The sequence below is a fragment of the Hyperolius riggenbachi genome, chromosome 9, assembly GCF_040937935.1.
Source record: "Hyperolius riggenbachi isolate aHypRig1 chromosome 9, aHypRig1.pri, whole genome shotgun sequence".
NCBI lineage: Eukaryota > Metazoa > Chordata > Amphibia > Anura > Hyperoliidae > Hyperolius > Hyperolius riggenbachi.
Genome location: NC_090654.1, coordinates 198,505,317 through 198,525,976, shown reverse-complemented (window position 1 = coordinate 198,525,976; position 20,660 = coordinate 198,505,317). Strand labels below are relative to the sequence as shown.

The 20,660-nt window shown below is 45.2% G+C and overlaps 1 protein-coding gene and 1 pseudogene across 5 annotated transcripts in view; both read left to right on the top strand.

Moving 5' to 3' along the window:
- Window positions 1-5,395: 5,395 nt before the first annotated feature.
- LOC137533725 (small nucleolar RNA U3) lies at window positions 5,396-5,470 on the top strand (annotated as a pseudogene).
- A 4,209-nt stretch (window positions 5,471-9,679) lies between these two features.
- G2E3 (G2/M-phase specific E3 ubiquitin protein ligase) overlaps window positions 9,680-20,660 on the top strand; it is a 68,200-nt gene continuing 57,219 nt past the window's right edge. For 3 of the 5 annotated variants that reach the window (XM_068253883.1, XM_068253881.1, XM_068253879.1), the window contains exon 1: window positions 17,211-17,321. In XM_068253883.1, coding sequence (XP_068109984.1) covers window positions 17,318-17,321 — 4 coding nt within the window. In that variant the 5' untranslated portion in view covers window positions 17,211-17,317. Of the gene's footprint in view, window positions 9,765-17,210; window positions 17,322-20,660 lie in introns of those variants that run through there. The other 2 variants (XM_068253882.1, XM_068253880.1) reach the window with 1 other exon arrangement.

Here is a 20,660-nt window from a genome sequence, read left to right as displayed (position 1 = left end):
CCTTTCTGTTTTAAAAGATGATGAAACAACATAATAATTTTTTAAAGAAAGGAAATGTCTTTGATACAGCTGATACAAATCCTGCAACAAATCTGAAGTATGTCTACTTCCTGCTTTCATGGAAGCAGATGTATTGTTAACCACTTAAGGACCACAGGCTTTACTACCCCCCCCCCCCCCCCCTTTCCAAGTGACCAGGCTATTTTTTACAAATTAGGCCACTGAAGTTGTAAGGCCTCGCTGCAGGGCCGTACAACCTAGCACACAACTGATTCCCCCCCCCCCTTTTCTGCCCACCAACAGAGCTTTCTGTTGGTGGGCTCTGTTCGCTCCCACATTTGTTTATTTACTTGTTTCTTTGTTTATTTTTTTTCATAAATTTCCCTATTTTTTTTATTTTATTTAACTCCCTCCCCCCGCCAGCCAATCACAGCGATCGTCTGTCATAGGCATCAGCCTATGACAGTTGATGGCTTCTGTGCCTCCCAGGGGGACAGCCATGTCACACGGCTGTCCCCAGTACAGCGCTGGCGTAGATCGCAGAGCTGTACAGTGTAAATAGACGGAGACTGATGACAGAGCAGAGCGCATCAGCGTGCGCAATCTCCTACAAAACCCCGCCCCAGGGCTTCACGCCAATTGGCGTTGAGCCGTCCTGGGGCTGCTGCCGCATCCACGCTAATTGGCGTGGAGCGGTCGTCTAGTAATTATTATCCTGTGTTTACAAAGTAGCTGCTCTACTGAAGCAGCCTGCTGACACAGCTGAGAGATCAAATTACAGTTGTGATTAGCCACAGGTGAGGGGGAATTAGGTTAAACTCTCTAAATACACAGGGTACATTTCTCTCTGTTTTCCTTCTGTCCTGTGCAAGAGTTCAGGTCCACTTTAACAAGCTAGTGAAGGCATTGGGACTTTACGTCTGCTAAAATCTGATGTAAGCACGGCAAGTGATGAAAAAATCAATATAAGCAACATGATCCAGCAACCATTACTGAAGTTATGTAAAGCTTAGAGCCAAATATCACATTACAGGACTATTACAGAGCCCTGAAATGGCACAGTGGTGTGACCAAGTCTTGACTTTTACTGGGGAAAAAGATGCATATTACTACTTCTCAAGGACTTGTGATCTTCTGACATGCAGTAGCAGCTTCTGATTATCCATTCTCCTTATATGTTTATTCAGAATTGCTGATCCTGAAACATTTTTTTTCCATAAGTGAGAACTAAAATGAACCTCAGTTTTTCATGAAAGTTTCCTGGTCTTTATCAACTTCTAGAAATCATGCTAAGGTGATTATGCCCAAAAGATTGTGAAGAATCTCGATTCAGCAACCTCAACACTTTAACAGGTCTTATTTTATAGTCTCCTGTTTCAGGTTAGAAAATGATTTTGTTTGTTTAATTTGCCATTTTCACTTAGTGGGAGACAAATGCAACATTAGAAGGGAGCCATCTGCTTTGGCAGAAGTGAAGATGGTTACAGCTCCGGCGCACAGATCCTACTGAAAAGAACCAATTACTACATATGCATTTTTGCCTTTGGCCCTAAGTGCGAGCTGATTAGGAAATAATGAATTCTAGGTCTGTGAAATAATTGTTCTAGGACAATGCTGGACTCGGTGCAATGCAATGCATTAATGAATGCCTCCTGCTGCTTTTAGCGAGATGAACACATCAAGTCAGCAGAAAACTTCAAGCTGATACTTCTCTTACTTGATTTACCAAACTCAGCGTGAGTGAAATAGTCACAGGAGGAGGTGTATTAGTTAAAGGAAACAATATCCTAAAAATAAGGAGAGCTTATTGTGCTAAAAATGTTAACTCACCTGACGAAACAGACATCTGTGTTGTTTTTTTTCTAGAACATAACAAGTGTGCCAATTCACATAGCTGCGAGCTTCCATACAAAAAGTATAGTTGTCTTCTTCTGCTGAATTAAGTCAAGGAGCTCTAGGGGAGGGGCTTTGACAACTATTATTATTGATTGTATTTATAAAGCGCCAACATATTACGCAGCGCTGGACATTAATTTAGGTTACAGACAATATTTAGGGGTGACATACAGCAATATGACAATACAGGAATACAAGAAAGACCAGATCATGCAGCACAGTATGAGTACAAGGTAATGCTTAGTCAGTCACTGGATGGAGCATGGAGATTAGGCAAGTCAGGTTCACTCAGATGCATAGCATGGGTTCACAGTAATGGAGGTGCATGATCAGGTAGGACACAAAAGGAGGAGGACCCTGCCCAAAGGTTTACAATCTAGAGGGAGAGGTAAGGACACGAATGGTAGGGGACCAGAGTTCAGCTGTGGGTTTAGAGCAATTGTGAGGGGTGGTAGGCCAGAGTGAAAATAAGATGTGTAAGCAAGAAATCCAGAGTCCAGTGAGATGTCTAATCTGGCCATTTGCAAACACATTTTGCTGAAAATAAATAAATAATGCTGTTGGAAACACCTTTGTATTATGGAGTGAAATAAACTGCCCTTTTCACTCCTGTGGATGTCCACACTGAAAAGCTGCCTTCCTCAGGCATCCCCTTTGTGTTTCAAGTTCAACAATTTGTCTATGCAACTGTAAAACAAATAATGTATCCTATTATCTTCAGACTCATTCAAACAGATGAGCTGGCCAGCTGCCTATTCAGTGTTTAAAGCGGACCTCAACTCAAAACTTCCTCTCTGCTCTAAGGCTGCTTTCACAGTTAGACGTTACATAGTAATATAGAACGTAGAGTCCAGCACCATCAATAGTATATATGCTCTTTATTTCAAAAGACGCAACGTTTCGGAGGGGACCCCCTCCTTTCTCAAGCCAAAGTCAGTGTCTGCATGAATAGTCTAATTTACAGGTTTATATACATCTACAAGCATGGAAACAACCAATCACATTTGACATCTGCCTATGGCAGCCAATCGCTTACCACCTCCTTGGGCGGACCTGATGGGGAACTATGTGATTCACATTCAAATGTGCGCAGACACACAGTAGTCAGTAGTGCGCAGAGACTGGGGAGGAGAGTGCCAGCAACGCCCGGCTCGTCTCCACAACACGTCTATAGCCAATATGCACAACTTTCAATATAGGAACCATCATGTACAGTACTCAGGTATTAAATTGACAAATAGTTATTTTACCTTATACACCTACCTTATAACTAAATTAAAACAAGATCTTTCTGATAGGGGCATCCCTTCTATCTCCTGATCCGGTGAAAATGACCCTGCTGCCACGCATCACTTACTTTTTGTATTGCCCATTGCTATCAGGACACCTGAAATTTGTATCTCTCTAACAAGCTATCTTTCAGTATATATGAAGTTATAAAAAACCCCGGATTAATAGTACGATCATGTTGCACAAAACCGACGGAGGGCTCTCAGTCCCCTACCAGTATTTCAAAACCTCTCAGTTAGCTCAACTGCCATTAAAATATGCTGGCTTCCACGCCCCATCATGGGTGAATATTGAGAATAATATTTTGGGTCCTTATACAGTGGAAGGCCTGGTCTGGTCTCGCAAAACTATTCCGGCTCAAGTAGTCACAGGTTCCCCAGTCACTCATACTCTGCAAGTTTGTCGGAAATCCCGCTTCAAATATTAGTTACAATCTCTCACATCTCCTCTCACAGAGTTTGTATGCAACCCTTACTTTTTGGTGGGACTGGAGACTAGAGTGTTTCACTGGTGGCACGCTAAAGGTATACGTACCCTAGATCATGTTCTCATACCCAATAAATTGCCTTCCTTGGAAGACCTTATTGCCAAATTTCAGACTCCCACTTCCAAGACTTTTCGCTAGAGACATCTGCACCATTTTGTGGCCTCTCTAATCACTCTCCTATTAGAAATCAAAACCTCTTCCTTTAAAATGTATTGCTAAATAGATCCAAATAATGAAAGGGATGGTATCATTCCTATATTCAGTGATGAATACAATACCAGGGGACACTCAACTCTTTGTTCGCACAGCTTGGGAGGCAGATTTGGGGATCACATTTGATGAATTGGAGGCAATCTCTCCATACATTGTCTAAGGGCAGCATGCAGTCTTCAGCTATGGAAGTATCTGTTTTGCTACTGCACAGAACCTATTTAGTCTCACTAAAACTTGCCAGGCTATTACCTACACACTCCCCAGATTGCTTCCAGGGCTGCCCTCTTCCAGGCTCAATGTACCACATATGATGGGAATGTCCAGTGGTATCCAGGCTTTGGACAAAAAAACAAAGTTAATATCTAGAGTCTTTCAGAGTTCTTTTACTAAAGACCCTCAAATATTTATTTTAGGTCAGAAACCAGATTCGATGAAACATGCTGTTCATAAGCTAATCCAACATATAGTTTAATCAGTCAAAATATAATATTATTATTATTATTTAGTATTTATATTTCGCCAACATCTTCCACAGCATCTTCCATATACAGAGTATATATAGTCTTGTCACTAACTGTCCGTCGGAGGAGCTCACATTCTAATCCCTACCATAGTCATATGCCTATATTGTGTAGTGTATGTATCATATTCTAGGGCCAATTTAGGGGGAAGCCAATTAACTTATCTGTATGTTTTTGGGATTTGGGAGAAAACCAGAGTGCCCAGAGGAAACCCACACAGACACAGGGAGAACATACAAACTCCTTGCAGATGTTAATCTAACAACAATTGTAAAGCCGTGCTACAAAGACTTTACAGTACCCCGTGCTGCAAGGCTAGAATGCTAACCACTATGCCACCGTGCTCAATGGAAACAACAGGACCTACACTACAGTGCCATCCTAACGCGTATTGATAAAAAAAAATGGTATTTGAACAAATTAATGCAAGGGTCATAAAAAGTATGCACAATTTTGTAAAAGTCTGGAAACCATAGAAAGATTATAGAGGGAATGTCCCTATGTTTAACATACTCAATGACTGAACTTTTGGCCTCATCTCGCACTCTATTTTTATTGTATACCGATCTGACCCTGTTGTAGGATGCTGCTACCATGTTTATGTTCTTTTGATAACATATGTTGTTATATGCAGTCTGCTATCCATATTTTTATTTTCTCAACTGCACCCTGTAGTGGACATGATGGAATTAATACTATATGTTGCAAATGGGTTACATATTTCACTAGTGACCTTAGCCCGTTTAAAACCCGGGCTAGGTCTGTCTACGCGCGTTGCACGCACGCACCCGCCCGTCGCGCACGCGCCCGCCTGGCTCTGTCCCTGTTATCCTGCCTGTGTGAGGCTGGGTCTGTGCTGCGCACATGCGCAGTAGCAAAAAGACCCAGCTACACAGGGACAACTGTCCCTGCTGTAAGCAGGGACAGTTGCCTATTATTATATAGGATGTGAGACATGCTTTATCTGACTAAAATCTAACAGGCACATAAGACTATACTTTCAAGGATCATTTCTATAGTTTTTGACTGTCGAAATGTGCTCTAAAGTGTAAAATCTAACAGGCACAGCATTCCTAGGGGCAATAATAAAAAGTTGGGGGGCTCTGCATTGCCACTAAAGGCTTACAATTCAGGTGCATCCTTGAGCGCTTATCATTTGTCTGTTTTGCTTGTCTTATGAAATGTGTATACCATTTATGAATAGCAGCACGAGGAATTATGTTTTTATCGCTAGGTTAGAGGTAGGTCTTCCCCAAGGGGGTACGTCACCGCCGTGGGGAAGTCTATTAGGTCATAATTTGTGCACTAATTATCACTGAAGCTAACACCCCCCCTTGGTCTATAGTGATGCAGGGTGTGTAATATAGTCCAGGTTCTGGAGCTCTGCCCACTGATGCAGCTTAATCACTAATTCCCCCTCCCTCTCTTTGCCTGCAGTGTATGCTGGGTGTGTAATATAGTCCAGTTTCTGAAGCTCTGCTCACCATTGCAGTTAAACCATTCAGGTATGAGGTTTGTTTGAAAGCGCTGCCATATTTCCCACTGTGCAAAAATAATAAAAAGTTGTTTATTTTCACCAATTTCAATCACGAGACTTGTGCTTTACATTCAATGACTATGTCCGTTTGTAAGCATTTTGTGACTGAATTAATCCACTGTATCAAAAGCTCTGTTCGTGTTAATGGTGCTCATTTTTCCTTTTTTTGGCTTGATTATTTGCAGGCCAATTCATCTATGCAATTTGGGCAATAAAAACTTAAATATTGAAAAAAAAAATGCAGGCCATTTTTACATCATTTTTTACCTCAGAAGATGTTAGGTCCATAGTGGCCTTAAAGCTATATATACAGTTTAGATCTTACTAGGTAAAGACGATTGGGATAAATCACTGTGACCAGATAACTTAAAGGCAAAAATAAACTAATTAAATAATTGTATCTATCTTTCTTCTCCTAAAAATGACTTTTTAAGATATTCCACAGTTTTATTTTATGTTTAAAGAGACTCTGAAGTCTCGTAAAAATACTGTTTTTATTGTAAAAATGTGTTAAACATTACTGTCCTACCTAAACCACTGCATCCCCACCGCTGTACACTAACTAAATCCCCCCTAACTCCCGGGGGGCAATCCGTGCAGCGCTTCCGTGAGAGGCAGAGCTATGAGCCGCAGCTCTGCCTCTCAGTGCGTCTGTCAGCCTGGATCGCCATTCGCCGCCTCTCCCCCGCCCCTCTCAGTCTTCCTTCACTAAGAGGGGTGGGGAGAGGTGGAGATACGCGCTGACAGACGCGTGTAGAGGCAGAGCTGCAGCTCATAGCTCTGCCTCACACGGAAGCGCACAGGGCAGCAAAATCCACGACCAAGAAAGTTATGGATTTTGCGGGGGAGAGGGAGGGGGGAGTTAGGGGGGATTTAGTTAGTGTACCATGGCGGGGAAGCGGTAGTTTAGGTAGGACAGTAATGTTAAACACATTTTTAAAATAAAAACAGGATTTTTAGGAGACTTCAGTGTCTCTTTAAATCTACTTTTTAAGTTTTAACTGTTTTATTGTTTTTGCTCAATGACACATTCATTAAAGTATGCCAGAGCCAGGACTGAGCCAGCCACTTACATGCCTCATATTTAACTCTTTCAGGCAGAGAAACAAAAAAAAGGAACACAGCATAGTTATTTGTGTGCTAGGCACTGTACATACCCATGTCTATCTCATCATGTCACATGTCACCTCGGGTATCCTTTCAATGTGTAGAGGTATCTCCCCTCCCCAATTGTTGATGACCACCCCTGCTGTGATTCACCAGGATGGGTTACTGTGCCTGATACCTATTTTGTGTTCTAAATACCAGGAATGTCAAAGGGAGTTCCTGCAGCATGATGCTGCTTGCATGTTCCCCCCTTTTCACAGAGTAATAAACACTGCCTAGCCATCTGTCCCTTACTGCGTGACACAGAGTATACATTGCTGTCTGTGTTCTGGGCTTTGTGTGATATACAGGGCAAAGCCAGTTTCTCCTGCTATGGTCACTGTGTAATCTACACGGGACAAAGCCAGTTAGTTACCCTTGTATTGTTGTTTGATATGTAGAAAAACATTGGACTGCAAGTACGGTAACTTGGTTTAAGAGCTCTTTTGAAGACAAGCAACATTTTTAAAATTAAAATTTTGACTAGATAAGCAAGCAACCTCTTAATATACAAGCAAATAATGTATGCGGGTTTTAATTATGGTAGCATGTATTATTTTAAAGCTATAACGGCTGAAAACTGATAAATAATGAATTTTTTTCCATTTTTTAACGTTGCCATTAAAATGTATTTAGAAAAAAAATAATTCTTAGCAAAATGTACCACGCACAGGAACCCTAATTAGTGGCGCAAAAAAAGAAGATATAGATCATTTCATTGTGATAAGTAGTGATAAAGTTATTGGTGAATGAATGGGAGGTGAAAATTGCTCAGATGCATAAGGTGAAAAAACACTGAAGGCTGAAGTGGTTAATCTCAGAATTAATTATGCAACTGCCATCAGCAGTTACATCATCGGTACCACTGCCAGCAATGCATGCCCATTTTGTTAACCCCTTTCCCTGCCAACAACGTACTAGATATGTTAATTGGCAATTTTGCCCCCGGGAAGCTGCATCTTTGCTCCCTCCCTCCACATGGGCCCCCCTCCTTGCCTTCCTGTATGGCTGGATTAGCGGTGCAGTGTGTAATTACTCACCGCTTGCTCCATGCCCATGTCCCCCGCCAGCAGCTGTCTGCACTCTCTCTTCTCTACTTCATGTAAGACGCGTGATTACATACTCGTCATACAGAGATCGAGGCCCATATGTACTTAACTTTTTCTCCTGAGTTTTCTCCTAAGTGATATTATCAAACTTGTCAATAAAATGCTTTTTAAATCACAAGCAGGCTAGAAAATACTGAAAATAGTTTTGTTAGTACTTCTTCTCCTATTTTTGGTACTGAAAAGTTATTCTAAATAGAAGATAAAGAAGAGAAAAAGTGAATTGCATATGGGCTGGAGAGAGATGAGAGGAGCCTGCTGTGGGAGGAGACACCGCATGGAGCCAGCAATCGGGTGAGTTAATTACACACCGACCGCTGCATTCAAGCCATGCAGGGGGGCCACAGGAGGGGGCCATGTGGGAGGATGATATTGTCCCCCCTCCCCGCAGTGGCACCCATAACTGCTGGCTATACTGGGGCACATATACCTATGACCTATATTGAGGCACCTATACCTGCTATCTATACTGGGGCACCTATACCTGGCTACCTATATAGGGGCACCTATACTGGCCAACTGTACTGGTGGCCAGGCTACCTATACTGACTGCACCTATATCTGGCTACATGTACCTGCACACCTATTCCAGGACAGGGAAATTGGTATACCAGTACGTCTGGTAAGTTGAATTCAGTAGATTCAGGGCATTGATACACTAACATTTTTTTTTTTGTCAGTAAATGTAATTCTTCTTCGGAAAAAAAACACAACAGAAAAATATTTTATTTCACTTTTTTTTTTAAACATATTTCACTTAAAAAATGTTGTTACATCTCCAGAAAAAAGCACAACATTGTGTTTCAGTGTTCGAGCCCAATTAATTACGAAAAACAATATATATGTCCTATGTAACTATATATATATATATATATATATATATATATATATATATATATATATATATATATATATATATATATATATATGTGTGTGTGTCCTATTTCATGTAGATTTTCTTGTCAAAAACCCTAAACCTAATGAGTGCTAACGTTTAAAAACTGCTTGGCACTGTTGGCAGATGTATGAGTTTTGGAAAAATGGGCTGGCAGGGAAAGGGTTAATAGGCATATGTAGACATCTGACATATTTCTCAGCATGCCACATGCTCAGCACAGCAGGGGTTATAGTAGCAGGGTCACTCTCTCCTGTGCCCCCCACTGCAGGGACGACTATAGAAAAAGGTGGTCTACGTAGGATCTCAAGGAAATCTTTTCCACATGAGCATGCGCAGCAGCTCTCCTCCTCAGCGTACACAAAGACTCATAGTGGCTGCTATGCATAGCAGACAGCAGAGCGACACAACATACGTGACACACAGCCGCCGCTGCATGCCTGTGCAATGTGTCCTCAACTCAACCGGTCCACGCCTTCTCTCACATTCTATTGGCTGAGCCGGGAAGCGAGAAGGAGGCTTGAAACGCTCACTCCCGCTCGTCTCTGTCAGACCCAATCAGAATGCCTGAATTTTGGCATAGGGGCTTCCTGTATGGACCGGATGTTAGGATTTGAATTTTCGTGGCAGTCTCGGTCGATGGACAGCTAAGAACACCGGCCCTGGGAATCAGGTACACCGAGTAGCTAGGCTTTACTGAATAGTATAGGCAGTGTCTTTTATGTTATCCATTAAATTAAATGGCAACACCCTAATTCTTAACTTCTTGCTGAATAGTTGGAGAGAGTCTTCCGTCCTTTTCTGTGTGACACATATAGAGTATACACTGCTGACTGTATCCTGGGCGTTGTGTGTTATACGGGACAAAGCCAGTTTCAATAGCTGTAGTCACTGTAATGTTGAAGGGGAAAGACAGTTAGTTGCCCTTGTTGTTTGATATGTATTAAAACCTTGCATTGCAAGTAACTTGGGTTAAAGGGAAGGTTGACGCTATAAAAAAAAAAAAAAAAAACCCTCAAGATCTGCTTACCTGGGACTTCTTTAAACCCCTGGCAGCCTATCTGTCCCTCGACGCAGCTCCGCTTCCAGCCAGAGTCCCAGGTACTCCTCCGTTGCATCCTCTGCGCCTGCGTGGCTGTGCCACTCGAGTGCGCTCTTGTAGCCTGGAGCGTTCTGAGCAGAAGTACTGTGCGGAACGCTCCCAGGAGCGTGAGCGGCACGGTCACTCATTCGCGCAGTAGACATCAGCAAAGGAGCGGAGCTACAGCAAGGGACAGCTGCTAGGGGCTGGAGGAAGCCCCAGGTAAGTAGATTTTGGTGGTTTCTTTGTGGGTATTTAGCTAGCATTTGTCCTAGAGAGTCTGTAAGGGGAAAAAAAGTGCTCCCATGGGGTACTTACCTCAGGAGGGGGAAGAGTCTGGACCCTAATAAGGCTTTCCCCGTCCTCCTATGTCCATCCATTCCACTGCTATCAGCCACTGAAAAGCCGCCAATAATCTTGTCCGCAGTGCTAGGCTCAAGGATCATAGCAATTCTGTGTGATCCCTTGTGCAGTAGCTGTTTTCCTTCAGGCTCAGGCTGAAATAGCTGAGCCCGATCTGATCTGCTCTACTGTGCAGGTACAGCGCGCTTGTGCAGTAGAGCAGAGCCGATTCGACTCGATTATTGTTATGATCCTGGTGCGCTGGCAGACTTTTGGTGGCTGACAGCACTGGAACATAGGGACTATGTAAGTACTGCTCTTAATTAATATTTTTTTTCTTACAGATTCTCTTTAAAGCAGTAGGATACTATGCCAGGGGAAAAACACATATATAAGTAGATAAATACTTGATCTACTTACATGACACATGTATTGTACTGTCCACGTTTTAATTTCAGTTAATTTTATATAGTAAAATGAAGAGAATTCTGTTCCTGGTGGGAACCATGTCTTTTGCCCACAGTTTGAGGCTAAATCCTGATGTCATTTCTTCCCTTAACTTTTTTCTTTTCTCTTCCAATCTCTGAGTGACCTCAGCCTTGCTTGTAAACACAAGTGAGCAGAGGATCATGTTTCATATAGGCATCTAGACAGAGAAATATAGAGAAGAGGAGGGATATATTATAGATAAAAAGAACCCCCAGCATGCAACTGTTTGGCACTGATTATTAAAGGCCCAGTGCTCCTAAAGTATGCGGTAACTCCAAACCATAACAGCAGAAACCGGTTTGAATGCAGGATTACCATCTTTATCTCTTAATACACTCAGACCAGTTGCTGTTGAAGTTTGAATTGTACGTTGACAATCCCGCTTTAAGAGCTCTTTATGACACAAGCAACTTTTTTTTTTAATTAAACTTTGACTGATAAGCAAGCAACGTCTTGATATCTAAGCAAATAATGTATATATGTGTCATGTCATCACAACTTGGCCGATTGTTTTTCTCCCTGTGATGCGGCAGGATTGTACTTAAAGGGACACTGTAGGGGGGTCAGGGGAAAATGAGTTGAAGTTACCCGGGGCTTCTAATGGTCCCCCACATACATCCTGTGCCCGCGCAGCCACTCCCCAATGTTCCAGCCCCGCCTCTGGTTCACTTCTGCAATTTCAAACTTTAAAGTATGAAAACCACTGCGCCTACGTTGCCGTGTCTGTGGCTGCGCCGTGTGCTCCTGGTGACATCGGGAAGCGAGGACACGGCAACACAGGCGCAGTGGTTTTCAGACTATAAAGTTTTAATTCCAGAAGTGAACCGGCGGCGGGGCCGAAGCATTGGTGAGTGGCTGCGCGGGCACAGGATGTCTGTGGGGGACCATTAGAAGCCCCGGGTAACTTCAACTCATTTTTCCCCGACCTCCCTACAGTATCCCTTTAAAGTAATTAACTGTGCATGAAAAAATTTTACTTACGTGGGGCTTCTACCGGTTCCCATGCAGATGTTCTGTGCCCCGCCGTCACAGAACGATCCTCTTTAGTACTGCTCATGCACTGCAGCGGCTAACTTTCAGCGACTGGCTGGTCGCTGAGTCACTGCGCTGATTTTTTTTTTTTTTTTGTACTGCGTCTGCACAGGATGGCGGTGTGAGCGAGGACGTGTGCGGCAACTGGCCAGTTGCTGAAAATGAAACTTGGCCGATGCAGGGGGGGGGGGGAGGGGGCAGAGGATCGTTCCATGAGAGTGTCGGCACAGGACATCTGCAGGGGGCCGGTAGAAGCCCCAGGCAAGATAAAATAAAAAGTTTAACTTATCTAGCACCAGGGACGTATGTCTGAGGGGGGTTACAGAGCGTATGGACTCTCTACTTGTCTTCTAAGTTAAAGTAAATCTGAGACCCGTGGATATGAAAGTTTTTATACATGGGGCTTCCTCTATCCCCCTCTGGCCTGATCGCTCCCACATCGCTGTCCTCCGCAAATTGCCCCGGACCAGTGCATACTGCAGAGCCTGGCTGTGCGCACTCCCCTGGATGGGAGCGCTCTGCATCTGTACAGGAGCGAGACGCGGGATTGCGCACAGCCTGACTACGCCGACTGGACGACTTACCAGGGCCAGTTGCGGAGACTGCAGGCAGCTGAAGACGGCGGCGTAGGAGCAATAAGGCCTGAGGGAGCTGAAGGAAACCCCAGGTATGTATAAAAATGTTATGACACTTTACGTTTTTTTAAAAAAAAAATTAATACACAGTTAAGGTTCACTTTAAAGGCTATCCGAGAGGCAATGGATAAAAACTAGCTTTACTTACCTGGGGTTTCTTCTAGCCCTTAGAAGTCACGTGTGTCCCTTGCCGAAGCTCTAGTTTCCTGGGTTTCGCTGACAGCCTTTGAAGTATTGCTGACTCCCAACAGGTCGTCATATTCTGCACATGCACAGTCTTGTGCTAGCACAGTACGCTCCCAATGACTTGGGCGCATGCACAGAAGACGCTGACCCATCAGGGGTTGGCGATCCTTCAGAGACTGCCAGCGGGTTCTGGGAGAAGACCAGAGCTGTGGCGAGTGACACACGTGATTTCTATGGGGGTGGAAGCTCCAGGTAAGTAAAGCTAGTTTTTGTCCATCGCTTCCGATATCCTTTAAAGAGAACCAGAGATAAAGAATTAAAAGCTAGTTGTACATACCTGGGGCTTTCCGCAGCTCCAGAAACCCTGAGCGCTCCCACGCCGCGGTCCTCAGCCTTCCCCGTTCGCCGCACCGGCTCCCGTGACTTCAGCCGACTGGCCAGTCAAGGCGTAGCTGCTGCTGGAGAGATACGCAAGACGCGCACTTCACTTGCATTGGCTGGCCACGCCCCCTGGAAGTCCGTGAGTCGGTACGGGGAAGGCTGAAGACCGCGGCGTGTGAGCGATCAGGGTTTCTGGAGCTGCGGGAAGCCCCAGGTATGTATAACTAACTTTTAATTCTTTATCTCTGGTTTCCTTTAAGCTGAGAGTGGGGACTGTAGGGCTGTGGAGTTGGAGCAATTTTTGGGTACCTGGAGTCGGTGGTTTCATAAACTCAGAAGTCAGAGTTGGATGATTTTTGTACCAAATCCACAGCCTTGGTAAGTATTAGACTAAGGAGTCTGAGCCACTTAGGGTACCTGGAGCTGGAGTCAGTGGTTTTAAAAACTGAGGAGCTGGATGATCTTTGTACTGACTCCACAGCCCTGCCCGGTGACCCTGTAGTGGTACAAGGCCAGGTAATCTGGTATTTGTATAGTGCTTTTCTCCTGTTGGACTCAAAGCTCTTGCGAGGCAGCCACTAGAGTGCACTCAGTGGGCAGTAGCAATGTTAGGGAGTCTCGCTCAAGAACTGCTTACTAAATAGGGACTGGCTTACTGAAATAGGAAGGTCCGGTCATTGTAGTCTAAAGGTGTGTGTGTACACATGCATGGTCATTCTTCGGGTGACTGTTTACAACTGAATGCTGTACAGATGTTTTGCTAGCCTAGAGGCTAGCGATGCATTCTGTTGCTTTGGAGTAGGGGGAAGAATAAGATGGGTTCTGCACAATGTCCAATGCACAACTATAAGCCTTTATTTAAAAAGATCCACCAAGTTAGGGGAGAGAACAGAGCAGTAGGAATGAGTAAAACAGGTTTGGTCAACATGATATTGCACTCTGCATCTTTTACAATGCATCGTGGTGGTCTGGGGCCGCTGTACACATGCAAGATTCATGGCTGAGACAGCTCTGACCAGCCTTCTAGGCCAAGAACCATCTAGCATTTGTATGAGGCTGGGGACGCAGTTCCCCTGATATTGTCGCTGTTTAGTGTATGGTGGGAGGGGGGGCAAGACCAGTTCTCCTGCTCTGGTCGGTTTGTCTGCTTTTGCCACTGTTTAACCCGTTCCCCTCCCCAAGGATGAGTAACTACGTCCTTGCAAATTCCCATATCGCCTTGCAGGGAGTAAAAATGTCACTGTGAAAAATGTCAGAATGTAAATAAGGGAGAGGAAAGATTGTACAATGGGCAAACACTGACTAAATCATTTACATAATTATTGTAAAAATTAAGCACTTTTATTATACCATTATTTTTACTGGACTTCCTCTTGAAAGAGAATCTGAAGCGAGATTAAAACTCGCTTTTCACCTTATATTCAACAGGGGCATGGTTTCCCCTGCTAAAACGCTGCCATCCTGCGGCAGAACGGGGGGGTATTTACCCCCCCAAATCCCCTCCGTGGTGTCCGGGGATCGCTTCCTGTTGAGGCAGGGCTAATGGCCGCAGCCCTGCCTCTCAGCTCGTCTATCAGCGCTGATCGCTGTCTCTCCCCGCCCCTCTGTCTTCCTTCACTGAGAGGGATGGAGAGAGGCGGAGATCCGCCGCTGATATACGCACATGGAGGCAGAGCTACAGCCATTAGCTCTGCCTCCATGAGCAGCAAAATCTACAACCAAGTTGGTCGTGGATTTTGCAGGGGGGGGATTTGGGGGGTAAAGACCCCTCGTTCTGCCGCGGGATAGTGGCGTTTTAGCCGGGGCAAACATGCCCTTGTTAAATATAAGGTAAAAAGCGAGTTTTAATCTCGCTTCAGAGTCTCTTTAAAGGAATACTATCGATTGAAACAACTTTTTTTTTTTTTTTAATACTCTATATTAGTGTACACATTACCATTAGTGATAGGGGCACTTTATTTATTCACCCAGGTCTCTCTCCCTCTATCCCTGCTTAAAAATTCATTTCTCACACAGCTCACAAATATATTTCACTGTGTCACTCACAGCATGCAGGAGACATGAGGAGAAATAGGCTGCTCTGAGGTGGTAACAGGTAACTAAATGAGCTATTATAATATTGCTGGAATATAACTAGCTATAACACTAGTCTGTGTTTACACTCACACTGGTTGCCTGGCTGCCTGCTTGTGATGATTCACTCCAGGCTGCATCCACTTATTAGTATCTTTATCAGTCAAGAGAAGCAAAGATAATAAACACACATTGCTAGAATCTTTAACCCCTTACCACCATATCAATAAGATTATTTCAGCAAGGTGATAATTAAACTATAAACTGAGGAGTTAATAGCAACTCCCCTGTGCAGAGACCTGGTCTAGCCCTCTGGGAGCCGTCAGTATTCGATACATTTTGTATCTGAAAGGGCCCATACACCTAACGATTTTCCCGCCGATATACGGCCGATTCGTTCACAGTGATCGAATCGGCTGTGAAATCGCCGCGCACACCGCTGACAGAACAATCGATTTCCGTCCGAAATCAGTCGTTCCCGACGATCCGTCCGTGCTGAGGATTTTTCTAGATCGCCGGCGGGTCGGTAGTGCGTTGATAGCGGCGTTCAAATGCCCGATGACCGACGCAATACAGCTGGTATACATTAACTGTTCCGGCCGGCGCGAGTCCCCGCTGTCACTGCTGTCTTCTCCTCTCTGGTCTGGTCTCCGGCATGCTTCACTTCTTCCTGCCTGGCAGGAAGTTTAAACAGTAGAGGGCGCACTACTGTTTAAACTTCCTGCCGGGCAGGAAGAAGTGAAGCATGCCGGAGACCAGACTAGAGTGGAGAAGACAGCAGTGATATCAGGGACTCGCGCCGGCGGAGCAGGTAATGTATGCGGGGGGGGGGGGGGGGGAGCGGCGGAAGCACCACCACCACAGATTGTGAACGGTTTCAGGCTGAAATCGGTTCACAATCTGTTTGCAGTAAAGGTGGCCATACAATCCCTCTCTGATCAGCTTCGATCAGAGAGGGATCTATCTGTTGGTCGAATCTGATGGCAAATCGACCAGTGTATAGCCACCTTTAAAACTGAGGATTTTACAGCTAAGAGGAACAGCTGTGTGAGGAATCAAATTGCTCCTTGTACTTGTTCTAATGTGTGCTACAACATACAGCATTTAAAAATAAATGCATACATCGATAGTATTCCTTTAAGTAAAACATTGATGCAGTTAAATACAGTAGTAAACATAAAGATGACAGTTGTGCTGGTTACTGGACCCAGTGAGCTCATGCAAGCATGCATGAAATCCCACAGGTTTCTGAAGATCATGAAGCCAAGTCAATCATGAAACGTGTCATGAATCCCACTCCACAATGTAAACCTTCTATAATATTTGGAATTTTTCAGTCTGCTCAGCCGAAATCTTTGACTTGAGCAGAACATCGATTATGGTCTGGAAGCAAGTGTCAGTACTTCCTCCTTTGCCCGTCCTTAGCCCCGACCCTGCACTCGCAGCTTACAGTCCCAATCTGAGTACTGCACACACCGCGCAAGGGAACTTCACTGTGTGTGGGCTTGTGATAATTGAAGTCAGAACGATAGTGTACTTATCATCACAAGCCTGCACACAGCGCTGCTCCCCTGCACGCTGTGTGCGGTACTCGGATCGGGACTGTAAGCTGCAAATGCAGGGGGTGGAGCTAAAGATTGGCAGAGAGGAGGGAGGACTGCCGCCTCCTTCCAGCCCATCATCGAAAAGACTAAGTAAGCAGGGAATAGAGGGGGAGCTGGAGGGGAGGAGAATATGTCGCAGCAGAAAAAATCAAATAACATTTAAAAATATTGTTCAAAACTCCACTAGGGTACTTGAACATGATTAACTTGGCTTCAAGATCTATAAATACCTGCTGGATTTCATGTATGCTTGCATGAGCTCACTGGCTCCAGCCTGCTGATCACATGACCTCTAACTGCTTAACGGTAACCAGCACAACTGTCATCTTCATGTTTGGATAACACCTGCTTCCTTTTTGGGTGCAATCTGAATGCGCACTTGGCCTGAACACCACTCCATTCTATGGGTTAGTGTCACCATCCTCTATAATAAATCCGGCGCTAGTCTACTTTAGGGGACCCAACGCAAATCCCCCATAGACACTTTCAGCTGTGCTGCAAAACTGAACAAATGTCTGCTTTCACCTTGTTTAAACCCCCACAAGCCTTATATCCATGGATAGGTAAGCATGTCCTGTAACAAATTTTGAGGTTTTCGGTAAAAAAAAGTTTAAATTGGCCATGTAGGAGCTGCCGAACGGCCTAAATCTCGGGTCCGTCGGCCATCTTAGTTGTGCTGTGCAGGTCGTTTCTTCCTCCTCATTGGAGGGTTTGTTAGCTGCCAACAAAAGCTGGCATGCCCCCACCTAACAATCCCTCCAATGAGGAGGAAGAAATGACCTGCAGAGCAGAACAAAGATGGCCGACGGACCCGAAATTGCGGCCCTTCAGTGGCTCCTATACAGTCAGTTAAAAGTTGTTGTTTTTTTACTGAAAACCGCAAAATTCGTTAGAGGACATCATTAGCTACCCGAGGATATAAGGCTTGTGGGGGTTTAAACAAGCAAACAGAAGAAATTTGTTCCGTTTTGCAGCACAGCTGAAAGTGTCTATGGAGATTTGCGTTGGCCCCTAAAGTAGACTAGCGCCATAAAATCTTTGTCCCTGCGTGTGCCTGTCTGTGTAGCTGGGTCCGTGCTTTTTGCTACTGCGCATGTGCGCAGCACGGACTCAGACAGCCGTTGAGACAGGACGGGCCAGTGAGCCGGGGTGGCGTGTGCGAGCAAGCGGACAGGTGAGCACGCACACGAGTGGTGGGTGCGTGCGCATGCACAACGGTTAAAAGATAGACATAGTGCCTGTTTTAAAATAGGCTTGGGTCTACTAGTTTTTTTTTTTGTTTTGTTTGTTTTTTAAATCTCCTGTCGTTTAACTGGTTCAGCACCGCAGTGTCGAAAACCTCATGCATCCGAGCAACGTTCACCTCCGATTCATTCGCCGATAACTTTATTGCTACTTATCACAATTAATTGATCTAGATCTTGTTTTTTCCGCCACTAATTAGGCTTTCTTTGGGTAGTACATTTTGCTAAGAATTACCGTATATACTCGCAAGCAAGCCGACCCGCATATAAGCCCCCCCCCCCCCCCCCCCAACTTTTGCCTGAAAAACCAGGAAAAAAATGATTGACCCTCATATAATCCGGGGGTAGGAAATGCCCCCCCCCCCCACAGTGTGTCCCAGTATAACTAGTCTAGTGCCCAGTATGGGCTAGTATAGTGCCCAGGATAGCTAGTATAGTGCCCAGGATAGCTAGTATAGTCCCCAGGATAGCTAGTATAGTGCCCAGGATAGCTTGTAAAGTGCCCAGGATAGCGAGTTTAGGGCGTCCCCCCACCTCCCCGCTCCCCCCGCGGCCGCTGCTATTACCTTAGTTCCGCGGCTTCCTATTCCCCTGTCCTGCTCTTAAACAGCAGCTCGCCCCACGGTGGCTGCTGCGTGATGACGGAGGAAGTCGCAGAGAGCGGCTTCCTGGTTTCTATGGGAACCTCTCTCTGCACTTCCTCCGTCATCACGCAGCAGCCACCGTGGGGCGAGCTGCTGTTTAATTAAGAGCAGGATAGGGGAATAGGAAGCCGCGGAGCTAAGGTAATGGCAGCGTCCGCGGGTGGGAGAGGGCGGGGGGAACGACCCTCAGGCACATCACTCGCAAGCAAGCCGACAAACACCCCCCCCCCCCCCCACACACACACACACACGCAACTTTTGAGCCACTTTTTGTGGGTCCAAAATTCGGCTTGCTTGCGAATATATACGGTATTTTTTTCTAAAAAAAAAAAATCATTATTTCTCAGTTTTTGGCCATTATAGTTTGTAATTAATATATGCTACCGTAATTAAAACTCATGTATTTTATTTGCCCATCTGTCCCGGTTATTACACCATTTAAATGATGTCCCTATCACAATTTATGGCGCCGATATTTTATTTAGAAGTAAAGGTGCATTTTTTCAATTTGCGTCCATCACTATTTCTAAGCTTATAATTTAAAATAATATAATAACATACTCTCTTGACATGCATATTTAAAGGACATATGAGGCGAAAATCTGAAAAAAAGTTAGTTACCTTATTGCAATTTCAGACCTCAGGGCAGACGATCAGTGCTGCCCCCTGTCAGTTTCAGGTGCTTTGTTACCTAAATCCAGGATTCATTACAGGCCCCGACCCTCCACAGGGTCGCCTGAACTGATGGGATAAGAATTGCCGCTTTAAACAAATGCCTGCGCAGTTCGCATGCCGCTAGTGCGGCTGCGCAGGTTTTCAGACGGTGCCGGGTGAGGGAGGGAAGTGACCTGGTGTGACGTCCATCCCTGGCTGATCAGAGCCAACTTATTCATATGGACGGAGAGTCACTGAGGAGCCGCTGGTGAGCCGGCTCACATACGAGCGGACTCATATGGACTGTCACTGAAGAGCCACTTGTTCATATAGAGCAGAGAGTCACTGAGGAGCCGCTGGTGAGCCGGCTCACGTACGAGCAGAGAGTGGATAACAAAGAACCGCTGGTGAATCAGAATTTTTATTCTGATTCTGATTTACCAGCGGTACTTTGTTATCCCCTCTCTGCTCGTACGTGAGCCGGCTCACCAGCGGTTCCTCAGTGACTCTCTGCTCTATATGAATAAGCGGCTCTTCAGTGACAGTCCATATGAGTCCGCTCGTACGCGAGCCGGCTCACCAGCGGCTCCTCAGTGACTCTCTGCTCTATATGAACAAGTGGCTCTTCAGTGACAATCCATATGAGTCCGCTCGTATGTGAGCCGGCTCACCAGCGCCTCCTCAGTGACTCTCCGTCCATATGAATAAGTTGGCTCTGATCAGCCAGGAAGGGACGTCACACCAGGTCACTTCCCTCCCTCACCCGGCACCGTCTGGAAACCTGCGCAGCCGCACTAGCGGCATGCGAACTGCGCAGGCATTTGTTTAAAGCGGCAATTCTTATCCCATCAGTTCAGTCCCCCGCCTGTACGGATTTCTCCGTCCCTTTTTCCATCCTTTAACCCCCAGGGACGGAGAAATCCGTACTTTGCTCACTCCCGCCGCTGCCCGCGCTCCCGCTCGTAAACACGCCGCTCGCGTGTGACACAGTAAGGCGCTGGGCCCGTTAGCAGATACAGCCGTGTGTATCTCCAACACTGATTGCCTGAGGAAGCGGGCATTTGACCCGTGAAACGCGTTGCATACCTGGAGATTTTATAATAAATTATATTATATTGTATATATTAGTGACTCATTGGCTGGTCCTTGTATACTTGAGGGTGGTTCCCACCAACCGACCTCCTTTTAAACTGATTTTAAAACG